Below are 19399 nucleotides of genomic sequence, written 5' to 3'. Positions count from 1 at the left end.
ACAGGCTCCAGAAGCTGGCTGAGCGTATCTATCCTGAGGCACAGTGTGGCTTTCGAGCAGAGATCCACCACTGACATGCTGTTCTCCCTTCGCCAGCTACAGGAGAAATGCCGTGAACAACAGATGCCCCTCTTCACTGCTTTCATTGATCTCACCAAAGCCTTTGACCTCGTCAGCAGGCGTCGTCTCTTCAAACTACTAGAAAAGATTGGATGCCCACCAAAGCTACTAAGTATCATCACCTCATTCCATGACAATATGAAAGGCACAATTCAGCATAGCGGTGCCTCATCAGACCCCTTTCCTATCCTGAGTGGCGTGAAACAGGGCTGTGTTCTCGCACCTACACTGTTTGGGATCTTCTTCTCCCTGCTGCTCTCACATGCATTCAAGTCTTCAGAAAAAGGAATTTTCCTCCACACAAGATCAGGTGGCAGGTTGTTCAACCTTGCCCGTCTAAGAGCGAAGACCAAAGAACGGAAAATACTCATCAGGGAACTCCTCTTTGCTGACAATGCTGTATTAACATCTCACGCTGAAGAGTGTCTGCAGAGAATCATCAACAGGTTTGTGGCTGCCTGCAACGAATTTGGCCTAACCATCAGCCTCAAGAAAACGAACATCATGGGGCAGGACGGCAGAAATGCTCCATCCATCAGCATCGGCGACCACACTCTGGAAGTGGTTCAAGAGTTCACCTACCTAGGCTCAACTATCACCAGTAACCTGTCTCTCGATGCAGAATTAAACAAGCGCATGGGAAAGGCTTCCTCTGCTATGTCCAGACTGGCCAAGAGAGTGTGGGAAAATGGCGCACTGACACAAAACACAAAAGTCCGAGTGTATCAAGCCTGTGTCCTCAGTACCTTGCCCTACGGCTGCGAGGCCTGGACAACGTACGTCAGCCAAGAGCGATGTCTCAATTCATTCCATCTTCGCTGCCTCCAGAGAATCCTTGGCATCAGGTGGCAGGACCGTATCTCCAACACAGAAGTCCTCGAGGCAGCCAACATCCCCAGTATATACACCCTACTAAGCCAGCGGTGGCTGAGATGGCTTGGCCATGTGAGCCGCATGGAAGATGGGAGGATCCCCAAGGACACATTGTACAGCGAGCTCGTCACTGGTACCAGACCCACCGGCCGTCCATGTCTCCGCTTTAAAGACATCTGCAAATGCAACATGAAGTCCTGTGACATTGATCACAAGTCGTGGGAGTCAGGTGCCAGCGATCGCCAGAGCTGGCGGGCAACCATAAAGGCGGGGCTAAAGCGTGGCGAGTCGAAGAGACTGAGCAGTTGGCAGGAAAAAAGACAGAAGCATAAGGAGAGAGCCAACTGTGTAACAGCCCCGACAACCAATTTTATCTGCAACACCTGTGGAAGAGTCTGTCACTCTAAAATTGGCCTTTATAGCCACTCCAGGCGCTGCTTTACAAACCACTGACCACCTCCAGGCGCTTACCCATTGTCTCTGGAGACGAGGTAGCCAAAGAACAGAACTTAAGAAAGGATGTAATTGCATTGGAAGCAGTTCAGAGAAGGTTCACTCAACTGATTCCTTGGATGAGAAGGTTATCTTCTGAGGAAAGGTTGGACAGGTTGGGTCTGTACTCACTGGAGTTTGGAAGAATGAGAGGTTATCTGATTGAAACACGCAAGGTCCTGAGGGGAATTGACAGGGTTGATGTGGAAAGGATGTTTCCCCTTAAGGGAGAGACTAAAACTAGGGGGCACAGTTTAAAAATAAGGGGTCTCCCATTTAGGACAGAGAGGAGAGAATTTTTTTCTCTCAGAGGGTCGTGAGTCTGTGGAACTCCTTCTCCGGAGAGACGTGGAGGCAGAGTCATTGAATGTTTTTAAGGCAGAGGTAGACAGATCTTGACAAACAAGGGAGTCAAAGTGTATCGGGGATAGGCAGGAAAATGGAGTTGAGTCCACAAACAGATCAGCCATGATCTTATGGACTGGCAGATCAGGCTCAAGGGGCCGAATAGCCTGCTCCTAGTTCGTATGTATGAGGCACAAGTCAGGAGTATGATGGAATACTGCCCATTTGCCTACAGCTCCAATGATACTCAAGAAGCTAGACACCATCCTGGTGAAAGCAGCCCGCTTAATTGGTACCCCCATCGACTATGTTAAGTATTCACTCCCTCCACCACAGCACCATGGCTGCTGTGTCCACAATTTACAAGATGCACTGCAGCAACATGTCAAGGATTCTTTGACAGCACCTTCCAAACTTGCGAGCTCTACCATCAGAAGAACAGGCGCATGGGCATGCTACCATCTGCAATCTCCCCTCCCAGCCACGTACCATTTTGACTTGGAAAGACATTGCTGTTCTTTCATCATTGCTGGATCAAATTCCTGGTACTCTACCTAACAGCAATATGGTGCAGCTACACCACACTGACTACAGCAGTTCAAGAAGACAGCTGATCACCACCTTTTCAATGGCAATTAGGGATGGGCAATAAATTCTGGCCTTGACAGCAACATCCACATCCCATGAACAAATAAGTAAAAACAGTATCAGTGAGAAAGTAGCCCAAGGCCCATATGTTGTTGCATACCCTGACAAAATGACCATGAATGCCCAGGCAACTCAGTCCTTTTTTCCATTTATATTTCTTAATTGCTGGTTTGTCCCATTTCAATGTGTGGGACTGAAGGTCTGAAATGGGTTGCTTTTAGCAGTACATACGAACAGACAAATTAGGAGAAGTAGGCCATGCGGCCCCTCGAGCCTGCTCCATCATTCAATAAGATCATGGCTGATCTATTTGTATTTTGAATTCCACACTCCCATCTACCCCGATAACCCTTGATTCCCTTGCCTAACAAGAATCTATTTACCTCTGCCTTAAGACTATTCAATGTCCCCACCTCCCCCACCTTCTGAGGCAGAGAGTTCCAAAGTCGCAGAACCTTCTGAGAGAAAAAAGGTTTCCTCATCTCGGTCCTAAAAGGGCGTCCCCTAATTTTAAAACAGTGCCCCCTTGTTCTAGACTCACTCACAAGAGGAAACATCCTTTCCACATCCACCTTGTCAAGACCGTTCAGGATCTTATAAACTTCAATCAAGTCTCCCCTCACTCTTCTAAACTCCAATGAAAACAAGCCCAGTCTGTTCAACCTTTCCTCATAAGACAACCCGCTCATTCCAGGTATCAATCTAGTAAACCTCCACTGAACTGCCTCCAACGCATTTCCATCCTTCCTTAAATAAGGAGACCAAAACTGCACACAGTAGTGCCTCATTAGTGGATAAATCCGAATACCAAGATCTACTAATAATGGCAATTTGAACAATAGGCAGCTTAATGAAACGTGGATTTAAACTTCATCCTGAAGTTCCGTGGTGTGCATCTGATAAGATAAAAGCTTGCCTATTTTATAAGGTTGTGTATGATGCAAGACATAACTACAAATTTTTTTTTTACGTAACAAGGTAGCAACAGAAAATGCATCAAACTGAACTGTATTGTGAACTCCAAGTGAAACTAGAAATGCCTTAAATTCCCATTTGTAAATAATTAGCAACTCAGCAGAGTTTGTTGACACTTCACTCAAACCAGTAACAACAGCTATCAGATGAGTACAGGTTCTACCCTTCTCACAATACAAATAGGGCGGCACTGCAGCCTCACAGCTCCAGGGACCCGGGTTCGATTCCAGGTACTGCCTGTGTGGAGTTTGCAAGTTCTCCCTGTGTCTGCGTGGGTTTTCTCCGGGTACTCCGGTTTCCTCCCACAAGCCAAAAGACTTGCAGGTTGATAGGTAAATTGGCCATTATAAATTGCCCCTAGTGTAGGTAGGTGGTAGGGAAATATAGGGACAGGTGGGGATGTTTGGTGGGAATGTTGGATTAGTGTAGGATTAGTGTAAATGGGTGGTTGATGTTCGGCACAGACTCGGTGGGCCGAAGGGCCTGTTTCAGTGCTGTATCTCTAATCTAAATAACCCTAACCAAAGTTACAAACAACGTCCTCTACAGCTGTGACTTGATGCGATCGTGCACCATCATCTGAATGCACGGAGTCCCCCAAATTCTCTCCTTTGCTGCCCCTTTTCTTCCTCATCTCCATGGTGCTCCTAGCGACATCATTCACAGGCATGAGGTCAGTTGGCAAATCTATGAAGATACCCAACACTACTTATACATCACTCCTCTTGACTGTCTCTGTGCTCAGACTTTTATCCAACATGAAGTACACAACTTTCTCCTGCTCGATATTGGGAAGACCAAAGGCCTCATCTTCAGCTCACCACAAGCTACAGTCCCTTGGCTCAAACTCCATTACTGTTTCCCAGCATCTCTCTCAATGACCAGACTGATTATAATCTTGGCATCTTGTTTAACCCTGGGTTGAACTTTAAACATCCTATCCATCACCAAGAACATCTTCCATATCTGGAATGTTGCCAGTTGTTAATGAAGATAACTAACACAAAGCCACCCTTGCTAGCCTCCCATTCTTACCCAACGTACCCAAACCTCTTGACACACATACGGAGTTCTGTACTACTTCCCACTCACCCATCACTCCCCTGTAACTGACTTATACTACTGACTCCTCAACCTCAGCAGATTTTGTTAAGAATCCTAACTTCCAATTATAAATTCATTCACTGCCTTTCTCCACTTCCACTGCAATTTCTTCAAGCATGATATCTCGGCTTACTCCAGTGTTTTGTGCATCGCCCTTCACCTTATGATTCACGACAAAGCCTTCAGCCACCTCCTTCAAATTCCCTTCCTAAACTTCTTCACTATGCTCCTTACCTTTAAAAGCATCAAACCCTTCAATTAAGCATTTGTTAGATCTCAAATCTTTTCCTTCCTGGCGCAGCACCCATTATGTCTATTAGGGGAGTGAATTTATGTTAAATGAGCTACATAAATACAAAACTGCACTGAGGTAGGCGAAGGGAGTTTGGTGAGTGAGTGAATTTCAAGGGTTAAACTCTCAAGACTAGTTTTTGTTTTGTTTAATTAATTTAAATTCCTGTTTCAGTTCAGAGGTAAGTTAGGTTTCTTGGAGTTTTAAACAGGGGTATACCAACACTTAGAGTAGCTGTAGTTAGTTAATTAGGTAGCTAGCTTAATCTGGTTTCTGAGCTTTAGCAGAGCTGACACAGCATTGTTTTCAGAGTATAAATTCAGGGGACTCTCAGTGCTGCTTGTCTGCATTGAGTGCTGCTGAGGGCACAGAGCATGAGGAAGGAAGTTTGGTAATTGAGAGAGTTCAGTAAAGAGGGGAACTATAAATTAAGCAGAAAACAAAAATCAGTGCACTGAGTGTAAAGTGGGAGTTTGGTGCGTAAGGGAGGGGCTCCTTTCTTTCTTCTACCTTTCTTCAGCCTCCAGTAGCTGCTTCTTTCTTCAGTACAGGGAAAGAAATTGATTGGTGAGTAACTGGCAAGTTATTTTACTTCTCATGGTAATAAAAAGTTTTTAAAGTTATGAAGTTATGTTATGGCAGGTCAGCTTGGCCAAGTGGAATGTACATCCTGCCTTATGTGCGAAGTCATGGACGCAGCATGGGTCCTAGACAAAGACATTTGCAGCAAGTGTCACTGGCTGCAGAAGCTCGAGCTCTGGGTTTTTAGAACTCTGGCAGTGGTTGGAGTCACTGTTGGGCATTCGCGAGACAGAGGACTACATGGATAGAGGTGGTCACACCACAGGTTAGGAGCATGCAGGCAGAGAGGGAATGGGTGACCGCCAGGCAGTCTAAGAGAACCAGGTAGGCAGTGCAGGAGTCAATTACCAAACTCCTGTCTTCGCACTCTGTGCCCTCCAGGCATGTCTAAGAGAACCAGGTAGGCAGTGCAGGAGTCCCCTGAATCTATCTTGCTTGCTAATCAGTTTTCCATTTTGGATACTAGTGAGAGCGATGGTTCCTCAGGGAAGTGTAGCCAGAGAAAAGTCTGTGGCACCACAGGTGGCTCAGCTGCACAGGAGGGGAGGAAGAGCAATAGTAATAGGGGATTCGATAGTCAGGGGACCATACAGGCGTTTATGTGGCAGTAAACATGACTCCAGGATGGTGTGTTGCCTCCCTGGTGCTTCAATTGTATAGAACCTTGGTTAGACCGCACCTGGAGTAGTGTGTGCAGTTTTGGACCCCTTACCTTAGGAAGGATATTATTGCCATCGAGGGAGTGTATCGAAGGTTCACCAGACTTGTTCTCGGGATGGCGAGACTGTCTAAGAGGAGAGATTGGAGAAACTGGGCCTGTATTCTCTAGAGCTTCGAAGAATGAGAGATGACCTCGTTGAAACCTACAAAATACTCAAAGGGATAGACAGGGTAGATGCAGCTAAGATGTTTCCTCTGGTTGCGGAGTCTAGAGCCAGGGGACACAATTTAAAAATAAGGAAGCAGCCTACTCAGACAGAGATGAGGAGAAACTTCTTTACTCAGAGGGTTGTGAATCTTTGGAATTCTCTACCTCAAAGGGATGTGGAAGCTCATTGTGTATGTTTAAAGTAAAGATTGGCAGATTTCTAAATACCAATGACATAAAGGGATATGAGGACAGTGTGGAAAAAAGGCATTGAAATGGATGATCAGCCATGATCATATTGAATGGCAGAGAAGGCTCGATAGGCTGAATGGCCTACTCCTGTTTCTATGTTCCTAAATTATTGTTGTTGATGATGATACCAGAATCGGATCCAACATGTAGTAAGCTTTACTTCTGGATGTTATCTATATGGACTTCAGTAAAGCCTTTGACAAGGTCCCTCATGGCAGACTGATACAAAAGGTGAAGTCACATGAGATCAGAGGGGAGCTGGCAAGATGGATACAGAACTGGCTCGGTCATAGAAGACAGAGGGTAGCAGTGGAAGGGTGCTTTTCTGAATGGAGGGATGTGACTAGTGGTGTTCCACAGGGATCAGTGCTGGGACCTTTGCTGTTTGTAGTATATATAAATGATTTGGAGGAAAATGTAGCTGGTCTGATCAGTAAGTTTGCGGACGACACAAAGGTTGGTGGAGTTGCTGACAGTGATGAGGATTGTCAGAGGATACAGCAGGATATAGATCGGTTGGAGACTTGGGTGGAGAAATGACAGATGGAGTTTAATTCGGACAAATGTGAGGTAATGCATTTTGGAAGGTCTAATGCAGGTGGGAAGTATACAGCAAATGGCAGAACCCTTAGGAGTATTGACAGGCAGAGAGATCTGGGCGTATAGGTCCACAGGTCACTGAAAGTGGCAACGCAGGTGGATAAGGTAGTCAAGAAGGCATACAGCATGCTTGCCTTCATCGGTCGGGGCATAGAGTATAAAAATAGGCAAGTCATGCTGCAACTGTACAGAACTTGAGTTTGGCCACACTTAGAATATTGCGTGCAATTCTGGTCGCCACACTACCAGAAGTACGTGGAGGCTTTGGAGAGGGTACAGAAGAGGTTGGCCAGGATATTTCCTGGTCTGGAGGGCATTAGCTATGAGGAGAGGTTGGATAAAGTCAGATTGTTTTCACTGGAACGAAGGAGGTGGAGGGGTGACATGATAGAGGTTTACAAAGTTATAAGCGGCATGGACAGAGTGGATAGTCAGAAGCTTTTTCCCAGGGTGGAAGAGTCAGTTACTAGGGGACATAGGTTTAAGGTGCGAGGGGCAAAGTTTAGAGGGGATGTGCGAGGCAAGTTCTTTACGCAGAGGGTGGTGAGTGCCTGGAACTTGTTGCCGGGGGAGGTGGTGGAAGCAGGTACCATAGAGACGTTTAAGAGGCATCTTGACAAATACATGAATAGGATGGGAATAGAGGGATACGGACCCCGGAAGTGCACAAGGCTTTAGTTTAGGAAGGCATCAAGATCGGCGCAGGCTTGGAAGGCCGAATGGCCTGTTCCTGTGCTGTACTTTTCTTTGTTCTTTGATGTGATGCATCCGTATGTCTGTAGGACGCAAACTATTCTGATTCAGTTTCTCAGCAACCAAACACTTGCTGAATGGCTCATCACAAAAGACTCCCCCAAATACTTTTAGCTGCCAATCTACTTTCTCAACACGTTATTCTTTTTTGGATAATTTCATTCCTCCTCTGCAGATTCCAAGATCTCAAGATCTGAACCCTCCTGAATGATTCTCCTAATGTGAGTGCTCATTTATTTCCAGCCTGCCCATTCCGGCTGCATTACTTCCTTTTAGCCAGCTGTCCCATTTTTGTTGCATTATTTCCTCCTGGCTAGACTGCTCCTGATGCATCATTTATTTGCAGTTGATCCATTCCTGCTGCATGAACCATTTCCAGCTGGCATATTCCCACTGTATTATTTATTTCCTGAGAAACCCTTCCATGTTGTATTTACTTGGTCCACTCACTATGAGCAACACTGCAGGATGTCCACAAGGACATATTTCAAATCTTCATTAAGTGAAGTTTATGATGATGAAGCATGCCATTACAAACAGGATTGTAATCATTAGCCTCAACTAAAAAGAATTGTCTCAGCCCTAATGATTAAATCTTCAGTGCTTCTTCATCCTCGCTCCCCCTCAAACTCAAATGAAAATCTTCATTCAGCACACTGTATTTCAGTAATGGTGAATCTTACTTCCAGTGGGCAGTTCTCTGATCTTCTAAAGCTAGCAATCTCCTTCAGAGCATGCAAGGAGGTTGGACTCATATGTCATATTTTTCTTCCATTTTTGGAGGTTACAATTTTCTGACTACATACTTAAGTTTTTAATTCTCTATTCCCAATAAATGGGAACATACATCTGCAAATCATACAACATGGTAAAAACAATATTGTCATTATGATTGCAATCTTTTATTGCAGTTGTATTTTATTTGGCATTTACTGCATACATTTAATGCTGAAAGTATGTTACTGAGAATGGTACTCAGTTTTCAGGAAAATAATTCTGTTGCCATTCAAATTTAACTGGACATAAGTTAATTTCCCTCTTCTACTCCCTTCCCACCCCTCAAGCAAGTATTTTTTTCTGCCAGAAACCAGAACACCGCTGCTTCAGCATGTTAAATATTAAACTAGGTCATTCTTCTGATTAAAATTATCCCACCTACAGACCTCACCAGCAGACTATTTCCATATCAATTTCTGATGTGGTTGCACTAAACTGAATCTATTCATGTATAATAGAGACAAGGCTGTAGTGAAAGTGGTTTACATATTAGTAACAAGCTCCTTTCATCAGAGAATAATAAATTAAAGCTCCTGCAAAACTGAACTCCTGAATTTCTAAGATATTAGTCACTATCCTGTCAGAAAATCCTGCTGTGCTATCTTTACAAGCAAATAAATTCTCGTGGAACTCACTGTAGCTATGTCAATAATGGCTGACAAACTGTTTTCTCCCACTCTATAATATATCCTTCTTGGGCACAGTTATCAACTTGCAAGAGGTCTCATTTTCCAATGTTGTAATGCACATTCTGCTCATTATTTTTGGACTGCAAATATTATCTACACATAAATCAGTCAGAAGACAAAATTAGTGGCTCCAACAAAGAACAGCCAATAATACCAACTAACATTTAATGGAAATGGGATTCAAATTTTCAGAACAGAAAAGATCTGAGGGGGTCATTAATGGTGTAAACCCCATTTATAGGGTATGGTAAGCAAGAGTTCTCGTTCCCCAGATCAAAATGCCCAATCTGTGTTATCTCGTGAAAAAGGTGCACGTGAAAGCAAACCACTTCCCCACTGAACCCATTCAAGTTGTACATAAGCAAGTTAGAATCAACTTCTCTATACAATCTCAACTATTGCATGCAACTCGGTGTTAATGAACTTCTGGTGGCTAAGAGGCCAACACAGAAGACGTCTACCACTACATATTTGCAATGAGAATATTAAAGAACTTCTGATCTATTAAAGGGGATTATAAACTGAACTGCATTTTGATTATGTACGGGGTTTTCAGCTTGTAAACATAACCGTACACTACCAAGTACTACATAATAATTAAAAGCCTGGCTAAGTAAAATACATGAATTGTATGCATGACTGATGTCATCCTCTAAAATCCGATTATCTGTTAATAGCTATAGTTTTAAAGATATGTAGCAATTAGTTCTCTGGACGTTTTACAAATGCTTTGCTGCGGATGCACTGAATTAACCAGACAGTTACAATGCAAATTGGGACATGATGCCATTCGTTTCTATCCTGGAGCAGGGGGGGCGGAAAAAATCTAGAAATTCTATTTCAAAACTCGAGACAGTATATTCTATATGAAGTTGAAATACATCTACCACACTTCAGGCAATGTAAATACAAATTCCTGTGTCATGCTTTCAAGCAGTATTTAAAAAGAAAGGGAATCATTTCCTGCTTGATTCTTCTAGCCCTAGGAAGAGTTGGAATTTACAAATAGCTACCAATCTACAGAGCAACTTCCCCTCTAATTAACATATGATGTGACTATTTATAGTAAGTAGAATTTGAGGTGACACCCAGATACATATTAGTAGCAAAAAACAATTTCTAGTTGAAATCTAGTTGAATTTTTTTTGAACGAGGCATTTGACAAGGTTGTACACATGATTAGCAAAAATGAAAGTGCACTAAATTAGAGGTAAACTTGTAACATGTGTTTGAAATTGGAATTAGGAGACGGAGATTGGGAACAATGGAAACATGCTCTGATTGGTGGAATGTGACAAGTGATGTTCCTCAGGAAAGTGTACTGGGGCCTCAGCTTTCTACCAAATATATAATCAATGACTTGGATGAAGGAAGAAAGAGTTGTATATCCAAGTTTGTAGACGGCATGAAATTAGGAGGCACCTTGTAGCTTCTTGCTTCCATCTGTACCAAGTAAGCAGGCAAAATTGTGGCAAATGTATTAAACGCAGGGAAGTGTGAAAACAGCATTCCAATTTGTATCCAAGGAAGACAAATGATAATATTTTCTTCACAATGAGACACTTGGAACCATGGAGATGTGGACAAATTTGGATGTCCATGTGCAGAAATAGCTAAAAGCTAGTGGATAGACACAAAACAATCAGAAATGCTAATGCCTTTATCTGAAGGAGGTTAGAATTCAAAAGGAGGAAAAATTATGCTTCAATTTTACAGAATCTCAGTCAGACACCATCAGAAGTGTTGCATTCAGCTTTGGGCATTCCACCTTCAGAAAGATATACTGGACTTGGGAGTGGTGTATAGTACACATTCACTAGAAAGATAGCAGGGGTTAAAGGGTTAAACTGAGGACAGGTTGCATAAACTTGGCTTGTATTCCCTTGAGTTTAAAAGGATGAAGGCAGACCTAATTGAGGTAATTAAAATGACAAAAGTATTCAGTAGGAGAGAAAAAGAACTATTTCCTCTGATGGGGAATCCATCAAATTAGAACTAAACCATTCAGGAATGAAATCAGGAAGAACTTGTTCTGCACAATAATAGTGGAAATCAGAAACACTCTTTCCCAAAAGGGATAGATTGAGAACAGATCTGGAAGCTTAAAATTAGATATCCATGAGGCACTGTGGGCCATCAGCAGCAGCAGAATTGTATTCAACCACAATCTGTAAACTCTTGGTCTGGCATACCCCTAACTCTAACATTACCATCAAGAGAGGGGATAGACCCTGGTTCAATGAACAGTGCAGGACAGCATGCAAGTAACACCACCAGGCATATCTAAAAATGAGGTGCCAATCTGGTGAAGCTACAGCACAGGGCTTTAAGCATGCCAAACAGCGGAAGCAGCATGCAACAGACAGAACTCATCCCACAATGAACGGTGGTGGACAATTAAACAACTAACCATAGGAGGCGGCTCCACAAATATCCCCATCCTCAATGATGGGGGAGCCCTGCAGGTCAGTGCAAGACAAGGCTGAAGCATTCACAACCATCTTCAGTCAAAAGTGTTGAGTGGATGATCCATTTCAGCCTCCTCCTGAGGGCCCCAGCATCACAGTCTTCAGCCAATTCAATTCACTCCACGTGATATCACGAAACAGCTGAAAGGCACTGGACAGAGCAAAGGCTATGGGCCCACACAACATCCCAGCTGTAGTACTGAAGAATTGTGCTCCAGAACCAACCATACTCTTAGCCAAGCTCTTCCAGTACAGCTACAACACTGGCATCTACCTGACAATGTGGAAAATTGCTCAGGTTTCTCCTGTCTACAAAAAGCAGAACAAATCTAATTAGGCCAATTACCACACCAATCAGTCTCTCGATCATCAGCAAAGTAATGGAAATGAATTGACAGTGCTATCAAAAGAGACTTACACAGCAATAACCTGCTTACCGACACTCAGAATAAAAAAACTCTGGAGCAGACACCCCCTGAAAATTTGGTGCTTTCAAGTTCAACGTTTTAAAGGAAAAGAATGTGTGCACTTATATAGTACCTTTCACTTTCTTAAGGCATTCCAAAGCACTTCACAGAAAATAAGTTACTTTTGATGTGTTATTATAGCAGTAAATATAGCAGCTAATTTGTGCACAAGGTCCCACAAACAACAAATGGGCTGAGTTGCTAATTAATCTGTTTTGGTATTGTCAGTTGAGGGAGAAATGTTGGTTAGATCACTGGGACAACTCCGTGCTCTTCAAATACTGCCATCAGATTTTTTAACTTCCCCCTGAACAGATGGTTAGGGATTGACTTAACATTTTGTCTCAAAGACACTACCTCTAACAGTACAGAACTCCCTCAGTGTTCTACTGCCAACTTAGATTATGCGCTTATGTCCTGTCATGGGAATTCACAATTTGATATCTTTTAAAAACTGAAACTTTACAAGAAAAATGTGATATTTGGGTTTTATCAATATTCAATGGACCAACCAGATCATTATTTCTTTTAAAGCTCTTAACATTCATCCGCCCTCCACGAACAGCCCTGCCACAATTAATACAGACATATTCTTCCAGTTCCCCCCAGATTAGGGAAAGTCTCTCTTTTTTCTGAAACTCACTCCATCGCAGAGATACTCTTCCTCCCTCCAAACCATTTCTGGGAGGCAATGTCTCTCTGATGTGTTTCATGCTACTGGGACTGGCAGTTGCTTTTACCCTATATTGCTGATTTGGTCTCTTTGCTGCAGGCAGGGGCTATTGCAAGACTATTTGCAGCAGAGTCGGGTCTCAGAACAAAAGCAGCAGCAGCATCAGATACAAATTGCAGTCTGAACCAGCATTATGATCAGTGAATGACAGGCATTGCATTTCCCAGACAGATCCTTTAGGGCAACAAATCAGCTGATGCATCACCAACTTCTGCTTCAATAACTGATTTCCCCACCATCACCCACCCCACCCAACCACAAGGATTGACGATGTATCTGTTTTCATATGCCTGACTATGCCCATGATTTAGTGGGCATGGTTAATGTCCATAATTTGACAATCCCACTGGAAGACTACAGGATGGTAATTGACAAAATCTGTACTGTTCCATTACAGGTTGTAGTTAAGGTAGTTCATTGAGCATAGTAAACAGAATTTTACAGTGCATTGGAGTTGCACTACACTTGACTTGAGAATACTAAGGGTGTAGATATGGAGTACCAGGTCTGTTCTGACCTTAGCAATCACATAGCTTATTTTTTGCAGAAAATATTCACTTAAATAACATTCAAATTCGCCCCCCCCAAAAAAAAATTGTGTAAATGTACCAGTTTATAAATTTGAGTGAAAACTCTAAATTTTAAACTGGCATAACCTTGTAAATCACAGATGAGCAGTGACCCAGTTTCAGTACCAAGTATAGAATCTTTAATAGGCCATTTAAATTATGCATATTCATAATCTGCAGATATTTCTTTATCTAACTGCAATACAATTAGATGCTCCCTATCAACATAGCAATACGTTCCAATTAAAAATCCCTATACAAATCGAATAAACTCATGATTCTAACAAGCATAATTTTATGGAACAATTCAGCTATACCGCTGTTCTCCAGCCTCTTTCTCCCATTGTTCCTGTGAAATTTTATGCAAAATGGCACTGTCCAACTACAATGCTATGTCACTTGATAATTATTCCTCTCACTGACGTATTTGTTTCTTCAGTATAATCTATAATCCTCAATACAAAAGGATCAAAAATCAAGGGATTCTTCTGTTACCAATTAATATATTTTGTATGTTCCTAGCAACAGCTTTTATTTTTAGGAATCCGAGAGAAATGTTTGCAAAAAATGCGACTTCTTTCCAATTCTCAGTTCAGCTTTTTAAGCTAAAATGTACATATCAGTACTGTAAAAGAACCCATTTAGAAACAATAAAACAAAGTAACCATCAGACAGCCCAAATAATGGTCTGAATTTACTTGATTCTCATTGATGTGTTACCACTAAGCAATTTTTCAGCAATGAATCCATATTCAGAATTACAGACAAGTAGGAACTCATTGTGGCTTGGAGTACATTACTGTAAGCACCAAGAAGAATAAAGGTTCAGAACAAACAAGATACACTCCCAACAATGTTAACTGTCCTTGCAAAAAATACCTTGCAAATAAGTATGTTTAAGATTATCAGACACTCAGCAAGAACATTTGTGCCTCTGATTCAGATGCATTCATGATAGGCAGTGCAGCAAGTTCTCACTCTGAACAACCACAAATTTGTAAAGTCCTGAAAGGAATTTGAATAAAATTGCATGCACCCTTCACTGTCCAAACTTAAAAGGTCTCCTGCTCTGAAGTTGTAGTGTTTGTAAGCAGATGCAACCGAGACACATCAACTTTGTTTCATTTCTTTCCCAAAAATGACAGTTTGTGCATATTTAACTATCTAATTCCCAAATGGTCCAGAACCATATGGCTTTCTTTGGAGTGCATAATTCATTACAATATGAATATACAGCAGCCATCATGTAGAAAAAGTCCCATGGCACTTCACAGAAAATAAGGTAAAGGGCTTGGGACTGTAGCGGGGGAGACCAAGAAGGATGACAAAAACTTATTTGAAAAGGAAGGCTCTGAACGATAGAAAGAGAAGTGGAGAGATAGAGGGCTCTGGGAGGAAGTCCGTGAAATTAGGACCAAGGCAGTTGAAGAGCCCGCCACTGATGGTAGGACATGGTATGTTGGGGGGGAGACGCAGAGGGAAAAGGAATGCACAGGAGGCCAGAAATCTTCTGATCAAGGGTCACCAACTTGAAATGTTGACTCTGTTTCTCTCTCCACAGATGCTGCCAGATCTGCAGAGTATTTCCAGGATTTTCTATTTTTATTTTAAATTTCATGCGTTCAAGGACAGAGACCCAATGTCTGATGGCAAAGTGAGAGGGATGGACAAGCAGGCTGAGCTTTGAAAATGAATTACAACAGTTCAGACATGCAGTCTCTTCAACCACAAGATTGTGGTATAATTATGCACATCGGCAATTTGCCCAGTGAAAACATGTCATAAGCAGTCTACAGCATTGGTACAAATATAATGGAAGTTTAGATTTGCTGAAGTAGTAAAGCTACAGGACACTTTACATTCACACCATGTCCCCCTCCCCAGCCCCCCCCCTCCCCTCCCAATTCTACCATAATAACCTTTACTAAAGAATGAAATACAAGCCAACAACTCCTTTTAAAATATTACCTATTGACCTTTAAAACTGTCTTGTAGGCGTGGCTAACAGACAAGTTCAAGTTGCATCCATGTGACGAACTGAAAGTTTAAAGGTAAACAAAACTTAAATTTTAAATGGGATTCTCTAAGTACTGAAGCATTTGGAATCTTAAGCTTGCAAATCACTTATTTTAGGAAAACAAGAAAGAATGGATACTGTTTTAAGGTGCAGAGACGGAAGCATTTTTACACTGAGTAGTCAAAACATATTATAGTATAACTGAAAAAGTAACCATTTTAACATTTGTACACATTAAAAAGACAAGATTAGTGACAAAGACACTACTGCAAACAGTTTTATTTGAATGCACAGCAGTCAGAGCGAGCAGCAATATATAAAAAAAAAAATCGGACAGCTATAGTTGCCCTACATTTGGAGTCTCATTTTAATGTGGGTCACTCACATTATCACCTTGGCTTCTTAAACAGCTGTACATCTACTGTATAAATATCAACTGCAAAATTCAAATACAATTTCCATTGCATTTGCTCTTATTTGCATATAGAATAACTGTCACATAACCTGAAGCACATCTCCTTGGATAGATGGTGGGTCAATCCTGAATTCCAGCAAACATTTAGGAATCACTGAGACTTTATCAACCATGCCCTACGATCTTGGAATTGGGGACAGTGCTTGCTTTATTGATTACAATAAATTGTTCCTAGACCAATTGTAACTTTGAGACACAGTCAGCAAATACAGAAGCATCAGACACAATATACACCCATTTCTTTAAACTAAAAATATATTTAATCTGACTCAGGTATGTAAGAGGAAATGATTGTAAGAAATGCAAAGCATCACACAAGTAAGAGTAGCGCATTGGAGTACCTTTGCAATCATGAAAGAGCCAAAGTACTGCAGGAAGGATACAGATGTGATGACAAATGTGTATTGTCCAATATTCTGTTACTTAATAAGTTTGCTTTTAAATTATTTCTAGATTGCACCACACAACGTGGGCTGTTAAACAGGATAAGTATGATCTCAAAAGTGACTTGAAAACCAACATTATGGAGCTTTAAAAATCCAATATACTGTTTTACTTTATACTGATGTCCAAAGATTCTTATACAATCACAGAATTTTACAGTACAGAAGGTGGCTAGTGAGCTCACTGGGGCTGCATCAGGTCTCTGAAAAAAAGAGTCCACTTTGTCCCATTTCCCCACTCCTTCCCCATGCCCAATATTTTTTCCAAAGTAGTTTAGCCACTTTTAAAAGTTATTGCAATGAATGGTGCTTCCAACTGTTTATAGAAGGACATTTTATTTCCAGTAACTCTCCACATAACAAAAGCACCTAATCGCTCCCTTTGCTTTTTGGTAAAGGTGTTAAATTTATGTTCTTAAGTTTCTGTCTCACCAACGTGCATAAAGTTTTTTTAAAAACCAATTTACCTATGAAAACCCATTATAATTTAGAACACCACCAGATTGCCTTTTAACCTTCACTGCTCTACTATAAAAAGATGCTGTTTCTCTATCCTCTCATAACAAATGCCTCTCAAACAGGTATCATTTCAATTAATCAATGTATCCGCTCCATAGCCTTGACATCCTTCTTTACTTAGGGTGCCCAATACCTAAAACAATATTCATAATTGCAGCCTAAGCAATGATTTGTACAGGTTTAGGAAAATTAAAACATAATTTCCATTGAATGTGCTCCTATTTGCATACTGAATAACTGTCACATAACTTGCAGTACATCTCCTCCTTGGATATATAGTGGGTCAATCCTGAATTCCAGCAAAACTTAAGAATCACTGAGACTTTATCAACCATGCCCTACGATATTGGAAGTAGGAACAGTGCTAGCTTTATTGATCACAGGAAATTAATCTAGGCCAACTGTAACTTTAGTTTTATGCTTTATCTCCCTAATTATGAAACCAAGAATCTCACATGTTTAGACAGCTTTATGAACTAGCAATTTTTAAAAATTCATCTGCGCACTCAGCCTTCCTGAGCTTTCATTCTATCACACTTGTGAAATCGGTGCAGCACTTCTGATTTGTAGGACTGCAGTTTAACTCTAAATCTGCCAGAAAGTATTTAACGCCAACATCAAGTTGTACAGTAAAGCAAACAGAATTGTTGCATAATGTAATGATGACAGCATTCCTTTACTGTATAGCACCAGTGAGAGACCGGAAGTCATTGTAACTGCTAATATCTATCAACTTATTGTTTGCCAATTTACATATTTTCAAGCTGAAAAAATCCAACAGCATCCTGACTTTTTTTTAAAATGAAAAACCTGTGGAAAACATGATCACACATTTTTATCAAGCACTGTAAATGGAGGAGAAAAACTCATTTGAAAAAAAAGGAAAGCCTGCCACTTACTCTTAAGGTTTCTATCACCAGATCTCTGGCTTCCAGTTCTCCTTCAAGGATGCTGAGAAGAGTCAGTAGTTCTGGTTTACTGAGATTGTCCATGTCAAATTCAGACTTCTGTAACACAGTAACAAATGCATGTCAAGTTTGAAAGGACAAAGATTCACACAAACAAATCAAGTATTGGTTCGAATGACAACAAGACACGGGCAATATTAAAAATTAAATGGTAAATAACTTGCAATCATTGCGTGTATTGTGTAAAACAAATATGTTAAAAAAAAAATTCCTCCAGGTGGACAGTCTCTATTTTCCTACAGCGCCCTTTAGCTTTAAGGTATCTGAATGTTCCCGTCAATCACAATTAAACCTCAATTACAAAACAATATAAAGCGAATGCTGTTTAGGCAAATAATTTCTTCGATATGATCGAGCTTTGCCTTATTGAACTGACATAAGATAAATGGCAGACACACAGGCTCGGATTTCAGCTGCATGAAAGCAATCCTTGGGGTTTTGTTTTCGGGCAAACAAAACCTTGGTGCGTGGGTGAATTAAAAAAGTCTGAAACGATTTTTAATTTCGGCATGTAGCCCTTTCCACCTTCAAAAAATAGCAGAATCGAAGCAACTGCATTGAGTGTGACAAAGACAAACCTAAAGCAAATCTAAAATCTAAACCAAACCGTGCCTTTAAACACACTCCGAAGAGGGGAGCCGACAAGAGATGAATAAACAGGTTAGAAAACCAGACGGGTACATTTTCCAGGCTGGAAGCCGCTTCTAGCATGAACTTGCACAGGGAACGAATACATTGTATTCATTGAGTTTATGCGGCTACATTCCAAGCACTTGAACCTCTCACAATGGGAGCGGGCTTTTCTTTATTACATTTTTAAAAAATATATATCTGTATCGGTAGAGCTAAGTGCAGGTTGCTGGCTGGACTTTACCTGGCTGCTGTTGGGGGCTCGTTCCTCGGACGGGGGGTCGCCACTATCCGGCCGCAGCTCACTCTCAGTCGCCATCTTGCCTTGTGAGAAAAATCGGGGGGGGGAGCGAACAGAGCGCCACCAGCCAGACAGGGGGCAGTGAGCACCACCAAATAAAATCTTGAGCCCATTCACATCAGTCCAGAGAGAAAGAGACTGCACAAACCAAACCCAAAGAGAAAGAGATTGCACAAACCAAACCCAGAGAGAAAGAGACTGCACAAACCAAACCAAACCCAAAGAGAAAGAGACTGCACAAACCAAACCCAGAGAGAAGAGACTGCACAAACCAAACCCAGAGAGAAGAGACTGCACAAACCAAACCCAGAGAGAAAGAGACTGCACAAACCAAACCCAAAGAGAAAGAGATTGCACAAACCAAACCCAGAGAGAAAGAGACTGCACAAACCAAACCAAACCCAAAGAGAAAGAGACTGCACAAACCAAACCCAGAGAG

The 19399-nt window shown here is 41.6% G+C and overlaps 1 protein-coding gene across 1 annotated transcript in view; it reads right to left on the bottom strand.

The window, feature by feature from the left end:
- cttnbp2 (cortactin binding protein 2) overlaps positions 1 to 19073 on the bottom strand; it is a 223908-nt gene extending 204835 nt beyond the window's left edge. Inside the window, 3 exon segments of the mRNA XM_068050528.1 lie at positions 17961 to 18068; positions 18904 to 18992; positions 18995 to 19073. Coding sequence (XP_067906629.1) covers positions 17961 to 18068; positions 18904 to 18992; positions 18995 to 19073 — 276 coding nt within the window.
- Positions 19074 to 19399: the final 326 nt, after the last annotated feature.

Source organism: Heterodontus francisci, chromosome 18, assembly GCF_036365525.1.
Source record: "Heterodontus francisci isolate sHetFra1 chromosome 18, sHetFra1.hap1, whole genome shotgun sequence".
NCBI classification, from domain to species: domain Eukaryota; kingdom Metazoa; phylum Chordata; class Chondrichthyes; order Heterodontiformes; family Heterodontidae; genus Heterodontus; species Heterodontus francisci.
Note: the sequence above shows the minus strand (reverse complement) of the source record. Positions and strands in the feature narration are given on the sequence as shown.